The following is a 19,151-nucleotide window of genomic DNA, read 5'->3' on the forward strand; positions in this document are numbered from 1 at the left end:
TTTCCCCTCAACTGCCTTGTACTCTAACCCAAAGCACTTCAGAGTGCCCCTCCCCTGACTCTTTGCTAATTAACGAGGATGTGTATTCCTCCTTAATATAGAGTGCCACACCCCCACCTCTCTTTCCTATCCTGTCCCTCCTGTACAGCCTATAGCCCTTGACATTGACCGCCTGTGCATGAGCTCTGTGCACTGAGACAGGAAGTTTTACCACCACTGTCCACTTCAGTGTGCACATGCACCCTAGCTGTCCTCATTAAACCAAACAGTGGGTATGAAGAGCACTGTGGAACCAATGTCTTCCAGTTCCTTGTCTACCAAATATATAGGCACAAACAAGTCAGAAGCAGAAGGTAAGAAGATGGGTAGTCAAAGGGACAAAACATCTTGAAGGAATCCAGAAACTGAACTGGTAAGTAATCTTCCTTTCTTCTTCTATAGCTTGTCTCTGTGCACATTTAAAACTTCTAGGCCACATTATAACAGACACATCCCTGTTAATGATGGAGAATTAGACTGACTAGGACTTGTTAAGAGAACCATACTTTATACCTGTAATAAAGAAGGGAGAGAGACAGAAGGTTTTTCTCTGGTCAGTGCCAAAGTATGTGTGGTAGCACATCAGTGTATGGAAGAAGCCAATATCAAACTTTCGCTCTATACTGTTCTCACAGAACATAAAGAGGGCCCCAGCTTGATCTCCTTTGTATTAAGGTACACAGATCTGTGCTTCAGTTACTGGAGCATAAATACTTTGGGACCCTTATCAGGATAAAGGGTCTCCTGGCACTTGGCAGAACACAGAAGCTCATCTCTTCTTCAAGAATTTTAAAGGTAGTTTAAGGCTTTTCTCCCCTCTAGTTGCTTTTCCTGTTCTTCTTCTTCTCTCCTAGAAGATGATCTAAGATGACTGTACCCTTAAGAGAAAGATCTAAAGTCCCTAGGTCAAAGCCCTTAGACTCCTGAGCCTACTGCATGAGGAAGCCAGAAGGACCTGAATCAGATTCAGGCCTTGCAGGCTTGTCTACATGAAATATTCCAAGGGACACAGCCTTAGATTCCTTGACACTTTGAGAGAAAGATTTGAGGATACTGCAGTTTAAGGAGCTTGGTTCCACCCTAGCCGCCAAAGACAAGTGTTGTGGTGGTCAGTTAGCAGGAAGGATTGCTGCTACTTCTTGAATTCTGGAGACTTAAGTTATGGCCGAGGCGGCAAAGAGAAAAGAAGCAACTAACATAAGAAACCTTCCGCAAACTTCCAAATGTACTATACAACTGTGCTAAAAGGTTTAAATTTAAATTACATTCACAAATTAGATGAAAACAGGCTATACTCAATGTGGACAGTGGTGCTCCATCTCAGACCATACTTACTGAGAAGGAAACAGCACAGCAATGGATTCCTCACTGTCCTAGTAACCCACAATTCAGTACACCAGAATAGCATGCACAGACCAAATGGACATTGCTGGCAGTGGCTCTGGTTTCCAATGCATGTGCACCCCACAGCAGAAGGCACACAGGGACAAGCACATCAAAAGCTACTCAGCAACAGGTAAGGGGAAGGAGCTTTCCTTTTAAATCTACTATTAAGCATAATTTCTCACATCTTTAAAATAGCAACAGACACCTAAAGGGAGAGTCATGGTTACAGATTTTGTAAAGGTGCCTGGCAACAATTCAACGCTATCATTTTAAAACATATTTTGTTCAAAACCAACATTGGATTTTCAGAGCTTCCTGGTAAAATCTCCCCAAGAGCATGTCTGTGTTATCCAAGGGCCATGCAAAGATGCCCTGCAGTGAAGTATGGCATGCCCTAATATAGGTGTAATTTGGCTACTTTGAGCTGCATTGGATGTGTGCCAGTAAGATCCATCTCTGGCAGGCTTATTGATATTTTCTCAGTACCAAATAAGACAGCTGTGTTGCATCCACTTTGGGGTATATTGTGTGACCTGAGTGTGCCACCCTTTACTCCAGCACTCCCTAGCATGGGTTTTTTGATGATGTAATTGTGTCCATTAGCTAAAATACATAGGGCTCAGTTTTATCCTATTTCCCTTGTCTAATCAACTCAAAAAAACATTTTCTAAAGGTTCTGTATAATGTATCTGATTTTGTCTCCTGGAGCTGGCATGATTATATTAATACCTAGGCTCCAGCTGCTTTTAAACAATTAACTCCAGATATTCATATTCTGCAGTAGGAAGAACAGCCAATGTGTGAAGCAATCAAATTCAATTTTAATGTTCATGTTTTAATTTAAATTATTTAGATTAGCTACAGATTTAAGCATTTATTTATATGCTCGTAATGCCCAGATTCTAGATCTGGGTTCACACATTCAAGGCTTTACATGCTTCATCTCTTCTTTCAATATATGTGAGCTTTTGGATTATTATGTATCAGGTCAGTGCTTTTGTTCAAGCCGCAAAGGACTTTCATCATCTTGCTGTGCTAACAGCATGCTATCTATCCCTGCTTGAATTCCCTTTTTAATGTTTTATCGAGATACGGATTTCCTTTAATTTGCAAAGTGCTGCAAGATACTTGTTTTACATGCAACACAATGTATTCTGAATACATTTTGTGAGTGAATTGATGCTCATGAAAATAAGGGATTCACTATCACTGGGTAAAGTCAGGCATTGTGCGGGAGGAGATGAGCAATTCCCACACACAGTAATTCCGCTATTGCATCTCTCATTTGTGACATGCAGTCCATCTGCTTATTTTGTTTCTAGACAGCATTAGCTGCAAAATGCACTCAGAGCAGAGACCAAGAAAACTCATCTTTACTGGTATCTTTACAACTTAAATTTTAAACTGGGACTACAGAAGGGAAAGGGCAGTGCTTTGTCTGAATATGCTACCTGCACAACCCCATAAGGACTGTCTTGTAAATATACTTTTGATCTGGATGCTGAGAAGGGATTTTTGCAACAGACCTTTTGATATAGGGCTGATCAACACATTTTACATCATAACTGCATAAGGCATCCACCAGCACAAGGCAGTGCAGACAAGACAGAAATCTCATGCACAAGCCCTCTCTCAAATACAAGTCACTGAAAATGCCTTTCATCAAAACAGTTTTACTCTTTTTTTTAAATCAATACTAAACTGCAGTGACTCACCTCAGCCTCAGTATGTCAGAGATGAAGTGCAGCCAAGCCAGCTTTTCAAGACCTGCTGTAATTATTTACCTGTATGCTCCTCACTTTGTGAGTGGAACAGGTTCATAACCCCACCCCAAAATCACTAGGGGTACCAGAACCAATAGAAATAAAACGATGGCATTGCCAATGGCTCCGAGATGTCTGAGGTGAAACCCCTTTTTATGCCCCTATTGGAGAGATGTATTATTCCCCTACTAGTTACCAGGAACCTAGTTCATCAAGATTATTAGCAGTATCCATGCACATTGACTAGATATACAGTTCACACTCATTGTCTTTTTGCTGTTGAGGAGGTGGGGGAGTGATGATAGGGAGCATTCAACAGGCAGTTATAGCAACAGTGATTTCCTTGGGGTATTCTCAGACAAATCTGTTTAAAATCAGATTTAATTTACTTTTGCTTCTGTTTGCCCCTGAAAACCAAGGCTAGAGCAGTTAAAGTGTTGAGCTGATTTCTTGTTTGCCTTACGCGCCAACAGACTTGTTTACTAGGTGCCAACTACAGGGCTCAGTTCTGCCTGCAGTTACATTGTAAAACCCAAGTGAAGACAGTGCCTGTGCATGGGTGTAACAGAAGACAATATTTGGTCTGTGCAACATGCAACACACTTGTCAGGTGAATTTGCCCATTCTGGGGTAAGTTTGCAGGACTGGCAGCTAGGACCCCACCTCTTCTCTTATACTTCATCTTTTTATCTAATCTTAAATCACAAAGATATACAGAGAATCATGATGCCAATTGTACAGAGTCCCTTTCTGAAGTAACACTGCTGCAAGGTAGTTTAGATTAAAAAAGAATCCCCCATGGCTAACAAACAACCAGCAGTCATTAATGTTCACTGCTGTACTTAAAGAGAGGTGGTTTAATCCAAAACCTACCTGATTTATTAACCAAGTTCCACTACCAGCTCTTGGAATTCCCTAAGCCCAGTACAACGCTGCAAACCAGACTGCACCAACGTCTGACTTCCCATAGAACCACTCACCTCATCTCTGAGGATATCACTAACAGAAGAAGCTGTGTTCAAGCTGATCTGAGACTGACTGCTTATCCCACTGTCTTCCCTCTGGTATTCATTGTCCAGTGAATGCATGGAAAGCAAGAGACTACCTCTAGGTTTCAGGGTCTTTGGTCTTTCTGGTGCCTCTGAATTGCTGTCAATTGCAGAGTTGTTCCCAAGAGAGATCATCGAAGTGGCACTTATTCTCCCAGGATAATGGACACTCCTGCATTGAAAATGTGGTCTTGAGCTCCATGGTTTGGGGCTCATGGGCCTACAGGGCATATCTTTACCTTCATATGTTGATAGCTGGGGGCAAGAAGGACTTAACTGGGTAAATGATGAGTGCAAGTCGTTGGGGCTGAAGGGTGATTTCAGCCAGTATTCCTCCAGGGAAGCATCTAAACTGTTGCTCAATGCTTCTTCCTGCTCATCATCATCTGGACTTTGTGGACATTTGATAGTCAGGTCATAAGACAGTACTTTTTTCCTCCTCATATGTGCAGGGGTAGAGACATCAACATGGTCCATAGATGTGTCAAAATGGTTGGTATCTGGATAGGTGCCATTAGATACACCTGATCTCAAAAACACTTGCTCATTAGAACCCTCCTGCTTCTCTGTGGAGGTCCTCCTTGCAGCATTGCCAGGACCTTGCTGCTGATTTCTGGTGATATTAAATCTCTCCTGGGTTGGTGACATACTTGCAAAGGCAGAGCTCTTCAGCCCATCTGCTTCCTTGCTTTTCAGAAATGCTTTCCAAGAACTTTGGCGAAACTTGGCTTTCTCCTTGTCATGTTTCAGTGGCACTTTGGAGCATTGCTCAATGTTTTCCTTCTCCAGAGATCTGGACTCAAATAAACTTGACAAGGATTTGTGTGCCAAGGCCAATCTTGTGCGAAACTTTTTACCCTCAGGGGTTTTATTTCTTTTACACTCCATCTCAGATGAAGATCTTCTGATCCCAGAGCACACTGCAGCTTCATTGGGGTTATTTTCCTCAGAAGCTAAAGCTCGTCCTTCAAGGGATTTCACAGTATTGAGGGTGGCAGAAGTAAGATTCGTTTCTATGTCTTCCATCAGTAACCGACCAGAGCTAGAGGCTTTCCTCAGGCTTAATCTGTTGAATAATCCTCCAGGTCGCTCATAGAATAAATCCTCATCATCAGAGTACTCAGAGGTGTAGCTTTCCTTCCTTTGAAAGACAGAAGTGGGGGAATAATTTTTAAAAGATAGCATGTTTTCTGTATCACCTTCCTCTTTCCCAGTGTCCAATTCTTCTGTTTTTGTCTTGCCGCCAAGGAAGCTGCTACTACCTTGATTTTCAGCAGGTGCTGACTTGGTTTTCCTGAAGGATGCCATTTTTGAGAAAACTAAAAACTTGGAAGGTTTCCCAGTGTTCCCAGTTTTGGTCTGTTTTTGCACAGCCTTGTAAAAGCTACTGTTGTTCCCCAGGAAATGGAATAAATTTTCATCCATTTCCTCACTGTTAGCACTGCCTGTACTTATGTTATCTAGGCCCACTGTGGAGGAATCCTGGCTGTCCCTTTTCACAGCATGGTTACAAGCATTGGTCCCATTCAGATTCTGTGCAATGTCTTTGCTGAGGCTTGCTGGCTCCTCTTCAGCTAAGTCCTGATTTATTGGTCTAGTAGGAGAATCCTCAAAAACAATTATTAGTTCTTTTGAACTATTACAGCCTTCAGTTGTTTTCCCTTCTTGTCTTTGTTTACCAAAGATGCAGCTCCCTACTATGTCATCAGTAGCCCCATCTTGTCGACACAGGTCACCAGCACTGTTCATTGCCAACATTTCTGAAGGAGTTAAACACATGTCTTCCTCCAGGCCCTGACTTGCACTGAACTCATTTTTCTCAATCACTTTGTCACCTCTCATTTCAAACACTGATTGTGTTAACTCTGCTGCCTCTAACTCAAAATTAGCATTTAGTCTGCAGGGTCCTACCTGACAGATTCCTACACTAGCTACATCATTTGGTTCCACATGTATTGCACTATTTGCATCTTCCTGCTGTTTAGCATTTTCCAGTTGTAGATTTACATTTCCTTCTGTGAAACTACTACTGCTGATATTTAAGGATGAAACCAGAGTCGTGTCCTCTACTCGCTTTTGCACAATTTCTGATTCTTCTTGGACGTTGCCCCCAGCAGGAGCTGCCTCTTCATCGTCAGAGACAGGGAGGATAGGCAAAGTTTGTTCTTCACAGCTAAAGTATTCATTCAAAGCTCTCTCTGGCTTACTATGTTCTCTGCTGGCAAGGGAAGAAGACCCTAAATTCTTACTTACTAGTTCTCCCAGTGTTCCTGTTATCATTTCAGTTGAACAATTTTTATTTAATGTCTTTGAATGCAAGCCTTTTTGTTCCACAGATATTATAATTAGAGCTGGTTTTAACTCTGGGAACTTCAACAAGTCCCGTCGCTGACTCACATAACCTGGCTTGGGAGCTATTTCAATGGCACACACATTATCTTCATCCTTTTCTTCTTCATTAATAACACATCCATTTGTTGTCACTGGCTTATGGTAACCCTGCAAAGCATCTTTTTTATTACTCTGGTTCTGCAGCATGGAATCGTTTTTCTCTCCTGGAGTATCGTTGGCACCTGATTTAGGTGTGGTTTCCAGGCCTTTAAAATCCAAACCAAGTTCAAAAGAATCCCCTAACCCTGCTTCCTTTACAAAGGCCTCTGTATTTGGTGATTCAGGGCCAGTGCTGCTCTCTTCTGAGTTATTTAGCTGTGTTGTGCCAGCCAGGACGTAGTTTGCAGGACAATTAGTGCCTTTGTTTTCTGCACGAGTAGAAACACCTACAAAACAAGTTGTTTCTTCCTTAATATCTTCAATGCCAGTTTCAACATGAATGCTGCCAGAGAACCTTTGTGTTTCCAAAACTATCTCAGATTTGCTTTTATCTTTTCTTGCTGGTACTACCGTACGTATGCTTGTCAGCTCAGAATGCAAGGCTGAGAGAATCTCTCTTTGTTTTGGATCACACTTGGAGGCATCTTTCAGGTGGAGTGGTGCCAAAGACAAGGTATGAGCACATGTATCTGTCGTATTTCTGTTAAGGCCACATGCTTCTGATTTCCTGTGCAAATTAATATCAGCACCTTGGTGAGAGCCTACTGGATGAGAAAGCTGATCACTATTTGAGTCTACATAGGCATTAAGAAGTGATCCTTTTAAGCCAAATTTCCCCTCGTCTTTTATTGCTTTTTCAGAGCTGCAATCAGCCCTTTTTAAGTCTTTCCAGGTGTATTCAAAATCTAGGCCTTGAAGATGTACCCTGGAACATGACCATCTAAATTTATCGGTAAGTTGAAAATAGTCATCCACATATTCTCTCTTGCCTTGAACACTCATGTTTTCAGGTTCACTGTGCCATGTTTTACTTTCTGTAATCTCTGGCTTCCTAGGTAGTGGCTGAAATTTAGATTTTAGGAAAGGCTGGTGTAAGAGTGAATCTGATTTCAGCATGACCCCTGAGATTCCATTTCCTACCCCTTTAGCTGCATTTTGACTGTTAACTGAGCTCTTCTTATTGCATTTAATGCTGGGTATTGAATCCAGGTTGGAATTCAGTTCAATCACCTCAGTGTTTCTTTTATAGCCAGTTCTATTTGTTTCAAAACATATATTAGGCAAACTGTGGCTTGATCCTACATCTGGCTGGAAAGGAAATTGCGGAGTATCAGGGAAAGCCAAACAACTTTCTGAGTTTGCTTTCAAACAAGCAATATTCAATACTGTTGGTCTTTTTTTATTCCTTGTAATAGCCTCTTCAGTTGGTTTTGCCTTATTGCTATCAGACTTTATTTGACCTCGCAATCCACCAACAACTAACTTAGTGTCTGTCCTTGTTACAGTATCCTCTCCACTGGTTTTTGACTTTGGGTTGGAAATATCACTAGTTAATATTAGTATTTTCTCCCCTGTCTTTTCTCCTTCTGATTTTCCAGTCTGCACCCAAAGTTCATTCTTGTTTGATGCTACTTTTAAATCCAACTGCTTCCTTTGACTATGCTCTGGCTGCTTTGTGCAATTAAGTTGATGAGTGGACAATTCTGCCTTCACATCATGAAATTTATGGCGTGGTTCTCTTTTTTCAGCAGAAAAACAACTTGAACTCAAGCAAGTTTCTCCAGTTATGTCATAGGCAACAGACTCTGTGTCTGATGCACTTTCATAAGGCTCAGTCTTAATGTCTGAAACAGATTCACTCTGATGAGACTGGGTCTCAAAATAATCTTCATCTGTTTCCTGGCTTGATCCACGTAGCTCTAGCTCTACTGTACTTAGTGTGGTAGAACTCTGGTCATCTTCAAACTCTCCTTCACTGATGCAGTTTTCAGTTGGCTCAGGGGCCTATGAATAAGAAAAAATAATTAATCAAGAATGGATTCCCTTAGCAATTTAATATTGTTCAGCATTAAAAAAAAATATTTTGTTAAGATTTAAAATATGAAAATGATACATTTTTATGGCTTATATCCTGTATTTACAGGCAAATAGACCTGGTGCTCTTACATCTTTACTAAGAATTGATGTTGTCTATACAATGCTCAGCAAGTAGTAGAAACCTTTCCAAAACAGTCCAAGGCACCTTTCACATTTAAATAAATAAAACAGACATAATTCTTTTGATCTATATTTTGCAGCTGTTACTGAATCCATCTATGAGCATCACTAAGGTGTTTTTGCCATACATCAAGGGCATCATTGTTCTTGTCTAACATAATGTTATCCAAGTTATGGATCTGGATGCTCTCCAAACCAGTCCGTGAATCAAGAGTGAAAAGGATACCCAAATCTTTATCCTTAAACAGCCCTGAAAAATGGGTAAAATCTGAAAAGTCCCTACCTCTTTGTAATTGTGAGAATACAGACTGATATCTTTCCAAGCTTAAGGTGAGAGACCCTTAAGGAACTGTAGGAGACAATTAAACCTGCTTCAACCAAATTGTAATACATGAACAACATGTACTAACAATAAAACCCAACTCTACAGAACAGTGCATCCTTCACTGAATGGAATCAATAATAAATGTAACTGAGGCCTTTCAATAACGTCAAGCCTGGCCATCAGCGGTACAAAAAATGACCAGTAGTAGTAAGACAGTATAAATTAACATTTCACATAGTGATCAAACAGCATGAACTGAAGTAGCAGTTAACTCATGCTGCAGTGGACACAGGAGCAGCCGTTCAGCATTAGCGATGCTGAATCTTGAACAATGTTCTAAGCATAAATACACAGATGGCAATAAACTAAGACAAAAAATTTCTCAAGCAACTGGGATGTAAGAAATAAAGACACCCAATTGTCCACCAAGATAATTATGAATTAAATTACACAAAAATTAGGACACAGATTTATTAGGGTTTGCCTATACTTTGAGTTCCCTTGACTTCAAAGCACACACCAAAAGAGGAAGACAGTGCCAGATACAAAGGGCATCAGTTGGCGCATCCACCATTTGCGGAACTGTCCCAATATTATATCGACTGTCTCTTGTGTCAGGAAGCTGCTGACTAGGAGAGTTGAAATCTGGATTTTGAAGAGCAGCAACATCCTTTGGACTGGGACAGGTTTAAGGGTGAAGCTTACCACTAAGCACTAAGAGAAAGATGTCTTAGAAGTCCCACTTCCTCCTTTATCTCTTAAAGTAGCTGCATTTCTTTCCCCTGCTCCCACCTCCCACCTCCCCCATCCCACATCCTCTGCTACCCTGCAGGTTGGAATAGGCCAATAGCTGACTTCTCTCCATGGCTTTCTTGAGGAAGCTGCCTTGGACATGGTGATGAGGAAAGGAAAGCAGACTAGACATACAAAAGCTGGGGGACATCATTTACCAGATGTTATGCTTTCAGTAGCACTGCACCATCACGTAATTTGTTTAAAACCTGAAGTTATATGCCAGTTGCAAATAGTAAAATACATTATTTGCATGAATATTAACACTGAATATTCTATTCTATACAAGTCCTTACACCAACCTCAGCACCACAGGCCATGTCTACATGAGATGCTACTGCACAATAGCTCATTGCTACTGCACAGTAGTATCATGTGGCACGAAGCATGACATGACTCTACTGCAGTTATTGCATATTGTGTATGCAAGTACTAAATGACTGTACAGTAACAACTGTACACTCAGTGTCTCATGTAGACATGGGCACAGTGTCTGAACTCCTCACAGCATATCAGTCTATTTGAATTAAGCCTGTTATTCATTTTGTACTTGCTTTCTTCTCCTTCGGAGGAGAATTCTAAGTGCATTGGTGCAATTAGCTTTGTTAGGGGTCAGGAAACTTTCTTTATAATGGGATAGGTATTACATGTTCATATCAGAGAAGCCAAGGTCAAAGAAATGTACCTATCTATGTATTTGAGCTAGAATGTACCAAAGTCAGTGACAGTCTTCAGTTTCTCTGGTGTAGTACTGTACATCAGTGGTCTCCAAAGTGGGGTGCACGCACCCCAAGGGGTGTGCAAGACAATCCACTGGGGTGCAGGAAGAAATTAGTAGAACTTCTATTTATATTTATTTTTTATCTATATATATTGTACATAATATATTAGTACAGTAGTACATGTATATAATTTATAAATAAATAAATATACATATATTGGGGGTGCATGCTCAAAAATTTTTCACTGATAGGGGTACACAATCAAAAAAGTTTGGAGACCATTGCTGTACGTGACCCTTCCCTTCCCACAATACTAAGGATCCCAACGCACAACCACAGGCCGGAGAACTGAACAAACAGAAGCCATGGGACAGTAGGCCTCAAATGGAAAGATCAATTGCGGGGGAGTTAGAATAAATTCAGTGGGGTTTTGGGATTCAGACAATGCTTTCAAATAGGCACAGAGGACTCCTTAAAGAAACAGCACTGAGAGAATTTAGCCTTCAATGTGTATGTAACTGTACATAATGTGAAAAAGGAAAATAGATGGGAAAACAAGGGCAGTAGAGAAACAAAGAAAAGTCTCATGTTGGAAACTGGATTAAGATGCTGTTTGACACTGCTCGTATTCTGAAAATAACCTGTTGCAGCAGCATTAGGCCTTCAGGATACAAACCTTTCAGGCTCCTGGCTCATTTAAAATGCATATTTTCTCATTTTTCTCCCTTACCAGAAACTAAACATAAACCTGTCTATTGGCACAGGGGACACCTGCCATGCAAGTGACTCTGGATTTCTAGCTACCAGCAACGAGAAAGGAGAAAAAAATCAAGTTTTGGAAACAAAGTCATGCAAATTTGCTCTCTGGCGTCCAAATGAGAAACAGCAGTAAGCCTGTGTGCAAATTGGAGAGTGTCAGTAAACTAGGGATATCCTTGAGGAGTGTGAAAGTAGATTCACAAGATGGAAAATACAAATTAGGTAGCTTCTAAGACATGATGAAAGAGTAAACTAGAAGGCCTCATAGAGAGGGTCCTGGCTTATTCTACTGATGAAATTGCTAGATAAAAGCCAGAATTCTTACTGTTAATCTACATTGAATGGTGGCACTTAATCCATCCAAGATAGAAAATATGGTAGGTTTGCAAAATCTGCAGGGGGCGGGAGGGTGTCATCCTCTGACCTGGACAAGTCATATTATCAAGTGTTCAAAGACTAAAAGCAGTTTAGAGCTTTGCATATCCAATGCACATGCTGATTGTAAGGAACAATTTATTACTTCTCAGTGACGTCCCACCAGAAAAGTGCAGGATGACACTGATGCATGTATATCAGGATGCAAGAAACACATGGTTTAACTCTACCTGTTGTAAAACAAGTGAAATGCACACTAAAATCTTTATATTAAAGAAAGCTGATTCAAAAGGAAATCATTTTGGTCTAAAATGACTTCTCAAGGATTAGAAGAATGTTTCCTGTAGTTTGAAAGCAATGATGTTTGAGTAATAGGTTAAGGCAAAAATAACCCAAATGGAAGTTGTAGGTTCTGGTTATTGTCTCATTTTTCTTTAGTTCTACCATGGCTACTTACTGTTCCTTTAAACCTCTAGTGTAGCTAAAATTCACATGCCCAATGTATCAAAAAATAAACTGAAATTAACAAAATTAATGATTGTTTTGGGTGCAACTCTGGGTACAGGCTCTTCCCATTGATCACACCTAAAACATCCACTCTCAAAACAAAGATCTCTGGTAACTTGTCAGGCCTGGAATAGCTCTTGGATGATAAGCTACAAACCACATGGAAACTTTCTAGCCTGGACTAGAACAGCAGCCACATATTTACATCTGCTCCTGCAGAAGATACAGGGATGACTCGTGCTGCCATTGATGTCAGTGAGACTTTTCTAACAGTTATTGTAATTGCTCTGGATCAGATTCTCCTCTCACGCCATTTTTTAAATATTTGATAAGAACAGTTTGCTTATTATGTGATCACTGTAAGGTCCTTAGCTATCCACTTCCTAGCTTTAAAGTGCCTCAATTTTGTAACTGATGCAGTAGCAACAAGTAGCTTCAGCAATGATGCCACAATTCACAAATCCTGCATTAATTCCCTACTTGTATGAAAGTGGGGAATGTGTCTGCCCTGGAGTAGGTAGTAAATACAATGTTACTTCTTGGGCAGATGTACTGCATTCACAAGGCTGATTTCCTAATTCACCATAATGAGAGAAGACTGAAATGCACAAGAGGAAACAAGAAAAGTAAACAAGCAAGCTATCCTCTTTGTTCAGTGGGCCTCTACACTGGTCATTATATTAAATAAGGAATCTTCAAAATAGGCACATAAGCATATTGTTTACTGAGGCCAAAATCCTAAAGGGTACAGTATAGTCTCAATTCCCACTGATGTCAGTAGGAGAATACTAAGCACTTCAGGGGGCTGGGCTGGTTCTGCATGGCATAAAGAGCAGCATCAACTTTCTTCTTATGGATAACATAATCACTTTCTTTCCTCCTCCCTCCTTGAGAAAGACAGCAGTATTGTACCCATAAGCAAAGACGAAGAAAAACAAGAAGTATATGACGACTACGTGTACTTTATTAACCACCTGAAATTCCTGTTATAACAGCTTTAGATGGCATCTGTGGAATGGTGTTTTAATTTGCATTAGTATCATTTAAATAGGATTGTTAAAAAGGCTGTAAATATTTGCAGTCACTCTTGATTTCTGTAAGGATGATGATTCAGGTCATATTTCTCAAAATGTGAGTGCCTAGAGTGACTCTAAAATCCAAAGCTAGGCCCCAACACGAAAGCATGTAGCCTAACCACTGTAGGTCATCTCAGATGGAGGTGTTGAGAATCCATCAACTGTCTTCAGTTTCCATGATATCTGTAAATGTCTAAACAAGGGCTTTAGGGCTTAAATGCAGGTTAGATAGTCAGTTTTGAAAGTACTGGCCTTGATATCCTTTCAGTGCTTATGAAACATGCTGCATTGAAGGCACTGTGTGAAGTTCTCTTTACCTGCAGAACAGGAGCAGCCCAGGCAGCACCAGTTGCACGCAGCACATCTTCACCATAAGCCCATTCTGGCCTACAGGAGCCGGCCTCAAAATACAGGAGACAATTCCATTTGCAATCCCTATTTGAGCCTTGACTGTCACAACTGAGGGACCAAGGGGTGCTGAGAGGACTGGTCCTTTTTTGGCAACTTGGACACCTTTCATGCAGGGATTAGACAACATGGCCTTGAGACTGCCAACCCCTTTAAGAAGTTTCCTGAAGAGCAGTCATCACTGTGACTTTTGGTGAATTAAATTACCCTCTTATATTTATGGCAACCATTGGTGCCTTCTATGCCAAATACACAAAATGTTTCCTTCGCAAGAAATTCAGACTCATGGAGTTCAAATCTGGTTCATGAGAACCACTGAGTACAGCTGCCCTCCCTGCAAATCTGTCACAGAGCCTCAGTTACCAGGGGAAGGTAAAAGAAGATGAAAAAGCTGAAAAACAGATTTGTAAAAAAGATCTAGAAAGGGAATTAAGGCTTCAGTTCACCTAGCTTCCTCACATTAAAATGAAATGCAGATCCTGCCCAGTCATCCTTCAAAACAAATTGGGTGCTCATCAGAGGCCAGATTATTTATGGTCCAAGAGTTCACTGACAAATTTCAGGGGGGGTCCTGTGTGATGAATGAATTCCAGAGGAGCAGGGGAAAAAGGCTTATTCTTTAGAGAGAATTAAATGGGATTCTTTAGGAGAGGCTTCTCGGAGGCATGCTGAGCTAGATTGAAGAGAAGCATAACTGTGAGATAGCATATGTTTATTCTGAGTTCCTGTAACACAGAGACATCTACAGCTCTGAAAGGCAAGGATCTGGCCCCTGAACAAACTTGAGAAATCAATGCTGACCCAAAACATCCAAAATTAAGCAGCACATCCAAAGCACATACAGTACACCTGCGATTCTACATGTTTTGAAACTACAGGAAAAGGGAGCAGAACAGCTTTAATACTACCTTAGTACTACCTTAGTACTACTTATGCCCTTTTTCAGGCTGCTCTGAATTACACGGGAGTCCCCTTGTAACCACACTGACAACTGCAAACTGCCAGAGAATACAAGAGGAAGTCTGGTCATTCTACTACCCTTATTGCCATGCTTGCTGCACAAGAGTAAGTGATGTAGCAGCTACTACAGCTGTACTGTGCCAGTAAATGTGAAGCAAAAAATCCTTCTCTACCCAAATCTGCTAGGGTGAAGACTACATTGCACCAGAACCAGGGAAGCTCAGATTAAAAAGCTATATACAAGCATACTTGAGCTTCATAAAAGTCATATCCTTAAATCCCCAGGTTCTCTCTCACAGACCAGGTCTGAATGACCATGTCTACTCCAACCTACCAAATTCTGTTGTTACTTTGTTTCCATTATGCATAATGAAAAAACCAAACAAACAGATAGCTCTGCAAAAAGAACACATAGGCAGAGACTGCAAGGTTTCTAGTGATTTCAGTAACAGCAAATCTTCCATATTTGAGGAGTAAAAAATGGATTTAAAGAAATTAAGACAGTATTTTGGGCTCCCAATCAATGTAAAAACAAATTTGCAATCATTTTTGGCCTTATGTTTTACTAAAGTGTAAGTTTCAGATGCTGCAGCATACTGTACTTAGAAAGAACAAAGGAATAAGAATAGGAGTAGACTCCACACTGTCTGTTAATAAGGTCTGGTAGACCAGCAGCATGTAGTTGGAAATAAATTCTTGAATTTTTAAACAGGTATTTTTCCCATCTAATTTTGCAACTTCAAAGTAGCAGCCCTACCAGGAATATCACAGAATCATAAAATCATAGAAAATTAGGGCTGGAAGGGACCTCAGGAGGCCATCTAGTCCAACCTGCTGCTCAAAGCAGGTCCAGCTCCAACTAGCTCATCCCAGCCAAAACGTTGTCAAACTTGGTCCTAAAAACCTCCAAGGGTGGCGCTTCCACCACCTCTCTGGGTAACCTGTTCCAGTGGCTTACTACTCTCCCAATGAGAAAATTCTTCCTAATATCTAACCTAAACTTCCCTTTCTGCAACTTGAAACCATTGCTCCTTCTTCTGTCATCTGCCAACACTGAGAACAGTCCAGCTCCACATCCTCTTTTGAACCCCACTTCAGGTAGTTGAAGGCTGATATTAAATCCCCTCTCAGTCAGCCCCTGAACCAATTTTATTGCCCTCTGCTGGACTCTCTATTTTGTCCATATCCTTTCTGTAGCGGAGGGCCCAAAACTGAACACAATACTCCAGATGTCGCCTCACCAGTGCTGAATAGAGGGGAATAATCACTTCCCTTGGCCTACTCGCAACACTCCTACCAATCCAGGCCAGTATGTCATTAGCCTTCTTGACAACAAGGGCACACTTGGCTCATATTCAGCTTATTGTCCACTTTAATCCCCAGGTCCATTTCTGCAGTCGCTGCTCAGTCAATTGGCCCCCAGCTTGTCCTGGTGCATAGGATTCTTCTGTCCTAAGTGCACAACTTTGCACTTGTCCTTGTTGAACCTCATGAGATTTCTTTTGGCCCAATCCTCCAATTTGTCTAGGTCACTCTGAATCCTAGCCCTACCCTCCAGTATATCTACTACTCCCCAGCTGGGTGTCATCTGCAAACTTGCTGAGGGCGCACTCTGCCATTTTCCAAGTCACTGATGAAGACACATTAATAACAGCTGTCATGAAAACATCAGAAGACTTGGGATTTCTAAATCAAAATAACTCCAACTTGTGATCTCCTGATCAAACCCTCAGATCTCTGGATTTTCCCAGCTGGTAAGTCTGTGTAGAGGAAGAGGCAGGCAGAGAGGGAAAAGGCAGGGGGCAGGGGTCGAAGACCAAGGTCCCGTGGTGAGCAAAGGAGAGGGGCAGGAGCAGCGGGTGGGGTGAATAGGACCCCAGGGCTGGGGCAGGTTGTCCAGACACACAGGCAGGGAGGCATGGCTGCCTGCAGCTGTGCTCATGCCAAGGGGAGGCATGGGGGGCATATCCTGGGGGAGGCATGGGGCGCACACTTGGGGAAGGCATGGGGCAGAGGCAGGCTGCCCGCTACATGCTGGGGCTCTGTGCCCTGCTGCTTTTGCCTTGGAAACTCAGCTGTGTGATGGCATTGCTGCCTGCTGGGTGGGCAGGGCATGCGGGCTGCTCTGGCTGTGTGGAATCTCCCCTGCCCACCCAGCAGCAGGAAGCACAATAATATTGCACAGCTGAGCTCTCAGGGCAAAGGCAGAAGGGCACAGAGCCCCAAACCCACCGTGGGCAGCCTGTCTCTGCCCTGCGGGGGGGCACATGCCCCGCATGTCTCCTCCATGGGTGCACGCAGATACGCCCCTGACCTGCACCTTTGGAAAACCCACCCCGGTCCCGGGGCCCTACTCACCCCAACCCCTGCTCCTGCCCCACTCCAGCCCTCCCCCACCATGGGGTCCTCAATCTTCCCCCCACACCATGCCCCTTTCCTCCACTTACCACCTGGGTGCTGTCTGTTTCTCTGTGTCTGTGTGTCTGCTCCTGCCTCCCCAGCCATAGCCCACCCCCAGCCCTGCTGCTGCCTCTCGCTCCTGACCCACAGTACTCTACCTCCTGCCAGGGTATGCAGGGACCCTCCCTCCCTGGCCTCCAAACCCCCCACATACCCACAGCCCCCCACACCTTCATAAATAACCCTCCCCCCACAACACACACAAACTTCAAAAATAGCATCTCATGGTTTATGTGTCAATCTCTTGATTTTTTAAGTGTTTGCTCATGATTTTTGGCATGGTGGGATCGGCAATACTAGACAATGAACAAAACCAGCCCCAGGGCCAACCCCTGCAGTACTCCACTTGATACTGGCTGCCAACTAGACACTGAGTTATTGATTACTACTCTCTGAGCCTGATGATCCAGCCAGTTTTCTATCCACCTTACACTCCATTCGTCCAGCTCGTACTTCTTTAGGTTGCTTGCAAAAAAATGTTGTGGGAGACTGTATCAAAAGCCTTGCTAAAATGAAAGTATATCACATCCACTGGTCTCCCCGCATCCACAGAGCCAGTCACCTCATCATAGAAGGCAGTCAGGTTGATCAAGCATGACTTGCCCCTAGTGAACTCTTGCTGACTGTTCCTAATCACCTTCTTCTCCTCCAAGTGCTTAGCAGTGGATAGATACCTTGAGGACCTTCTCCATGATTTTTCCAGGGACTGAAGTGAGGCTGACTGGTCTATAGATCCCTGGATCCTCCTTTTTCTCTTTCTTAAATGTGGGCACTGTTTGCCCTTTTCCAATCATCCAGGACCTCTCCCAATCTCCATGAGTTTGCAAAGATGACAGCCAGCATCTCTGCAATCACATCAGCCAACTCCCTCAGCACCCTTATGTGCATCCCATCTGGCTCCGTGGACTCGTTTGTCCAGGTTTTCTAAATAGTCCCTAACCTGTTCTTTTACCACTGTTGGCTGCTCACCTCCTCCCCACACTTTCACTGATCCTCCTCTATCTACCAACATATTTGTAAAAACCCTTCTTGTTACCCTTCACATCCCTTGCTAGCTGCAACTCCAGTTGCGCTTTGGCCTTCCTGACTTCATCCCTGCATGCAAGAACAATACTCTTATATTCCTCCCTAGTTACTTGTCCAAGTTTCCACTTCCTATAGGCTTCCTTTTTATGATTTAATTTACTAAAGAGTTCCCTGCTAAGCCAAGCTTGTTTTCTGCCATACTCGCTAGTCTTCCTGCGCATTGGGATGGTTTATTCCTGCATTCTCAGTAAGGCTTCTTTAAAGTACAGCCAGCAATCCTGGTCTCCTCTCCCCGTCAGACTGGCATCCCAGGGGATCCTGCCCATGAGTTCCCTGAGTGAACTGAAGGCTGCTTTTCTGAAGTCCAGAGTCTTTACTCACTGACTCTCAATCCTTCCCTTCCTCAAGATCCTGAATTCAATTATGCTGTGCTCACTGCTGCCCAAGTTGCCACCCACTACTATTTTCCCCACCAATTCTCTGTTTGTGAACAGCAGGTCAAGAAGAGTGTAGCCCCTAGTTGGGTGCTCCAGCACTTGCACCAGGAAGTTATCCCCAACACTCTCAAAAAACTTTTTGAATCAGGGATTGGCTCTTGAGGCCATATTGCTTGGCACACCACCACCCACCCAGGCTCTGGGCAGCTGCTGCCAGCCACGAAGCCCAGGCTGCTCTCAGCAGGCGGTGAGGAGGCTGCAAGCCCTGCTGTAAACAGCCCAAGCTCCATAGCTGGTACCAGCTACCCAGAGCCTGGGCTGACCACACGGGCAGCACCAGCTTTTTCCCGGCGGGGGGCTGCGTTGCTGGTAGGAGCTAAGTGGGCTTAGCTGCATGGGGTGGGCAGTGATGGCGGCAGCCTGGGCAGCCCTGGAAGGGGCAGGCTCAGCTGCACAGGGCAGGTGGTGGCAGCCCCGGTGGTGCTGGAGGGGTGCCTACGGAGGGAGCCAAGGTGAACT

At 42.9% G+C, this 19,151-nt stretch overlaps 1 protein-coding gene across 1 annotated transcript in view; it reads right to left on the minus strand.

Moving 5' to 3' along the window:
* Positions 1–19,151, minus strand: part of ARHGEF4 (Rho guanine nucleotide exchange factor 4) — a 397,910-nt gene that overhangs the window by 179,024 nt on the left and 199,735 nt on the right. Inside the window, exon 4 of the mRNA XM_019542928.1 lies at positions 4,169–8,572. Within this exon, the coding sequence (XP_019398473.1) occupies positions 4,169–8,572 (4,404 nt within the window). The remainder of the gene's footprint in view (positions 1–4,168; positions 8,573–19,151) is intronic.

This window comes from Crocodylus porosus, unplaced genomic scaffold (genome assembly GCF_001723895.1).
Source record: "Crocodylus porosus isolate Cpor-Errol unplaced genomic scaffold, CroPor_comp1, whole genome shotgun sequence".
NCBI classification, from domain to species: domain Eukaryota; kingdom Metazoa; phylum Chordata; order Crocodylia; family Crocodylidae; genus Crocodylus; species Crocodylus porosus.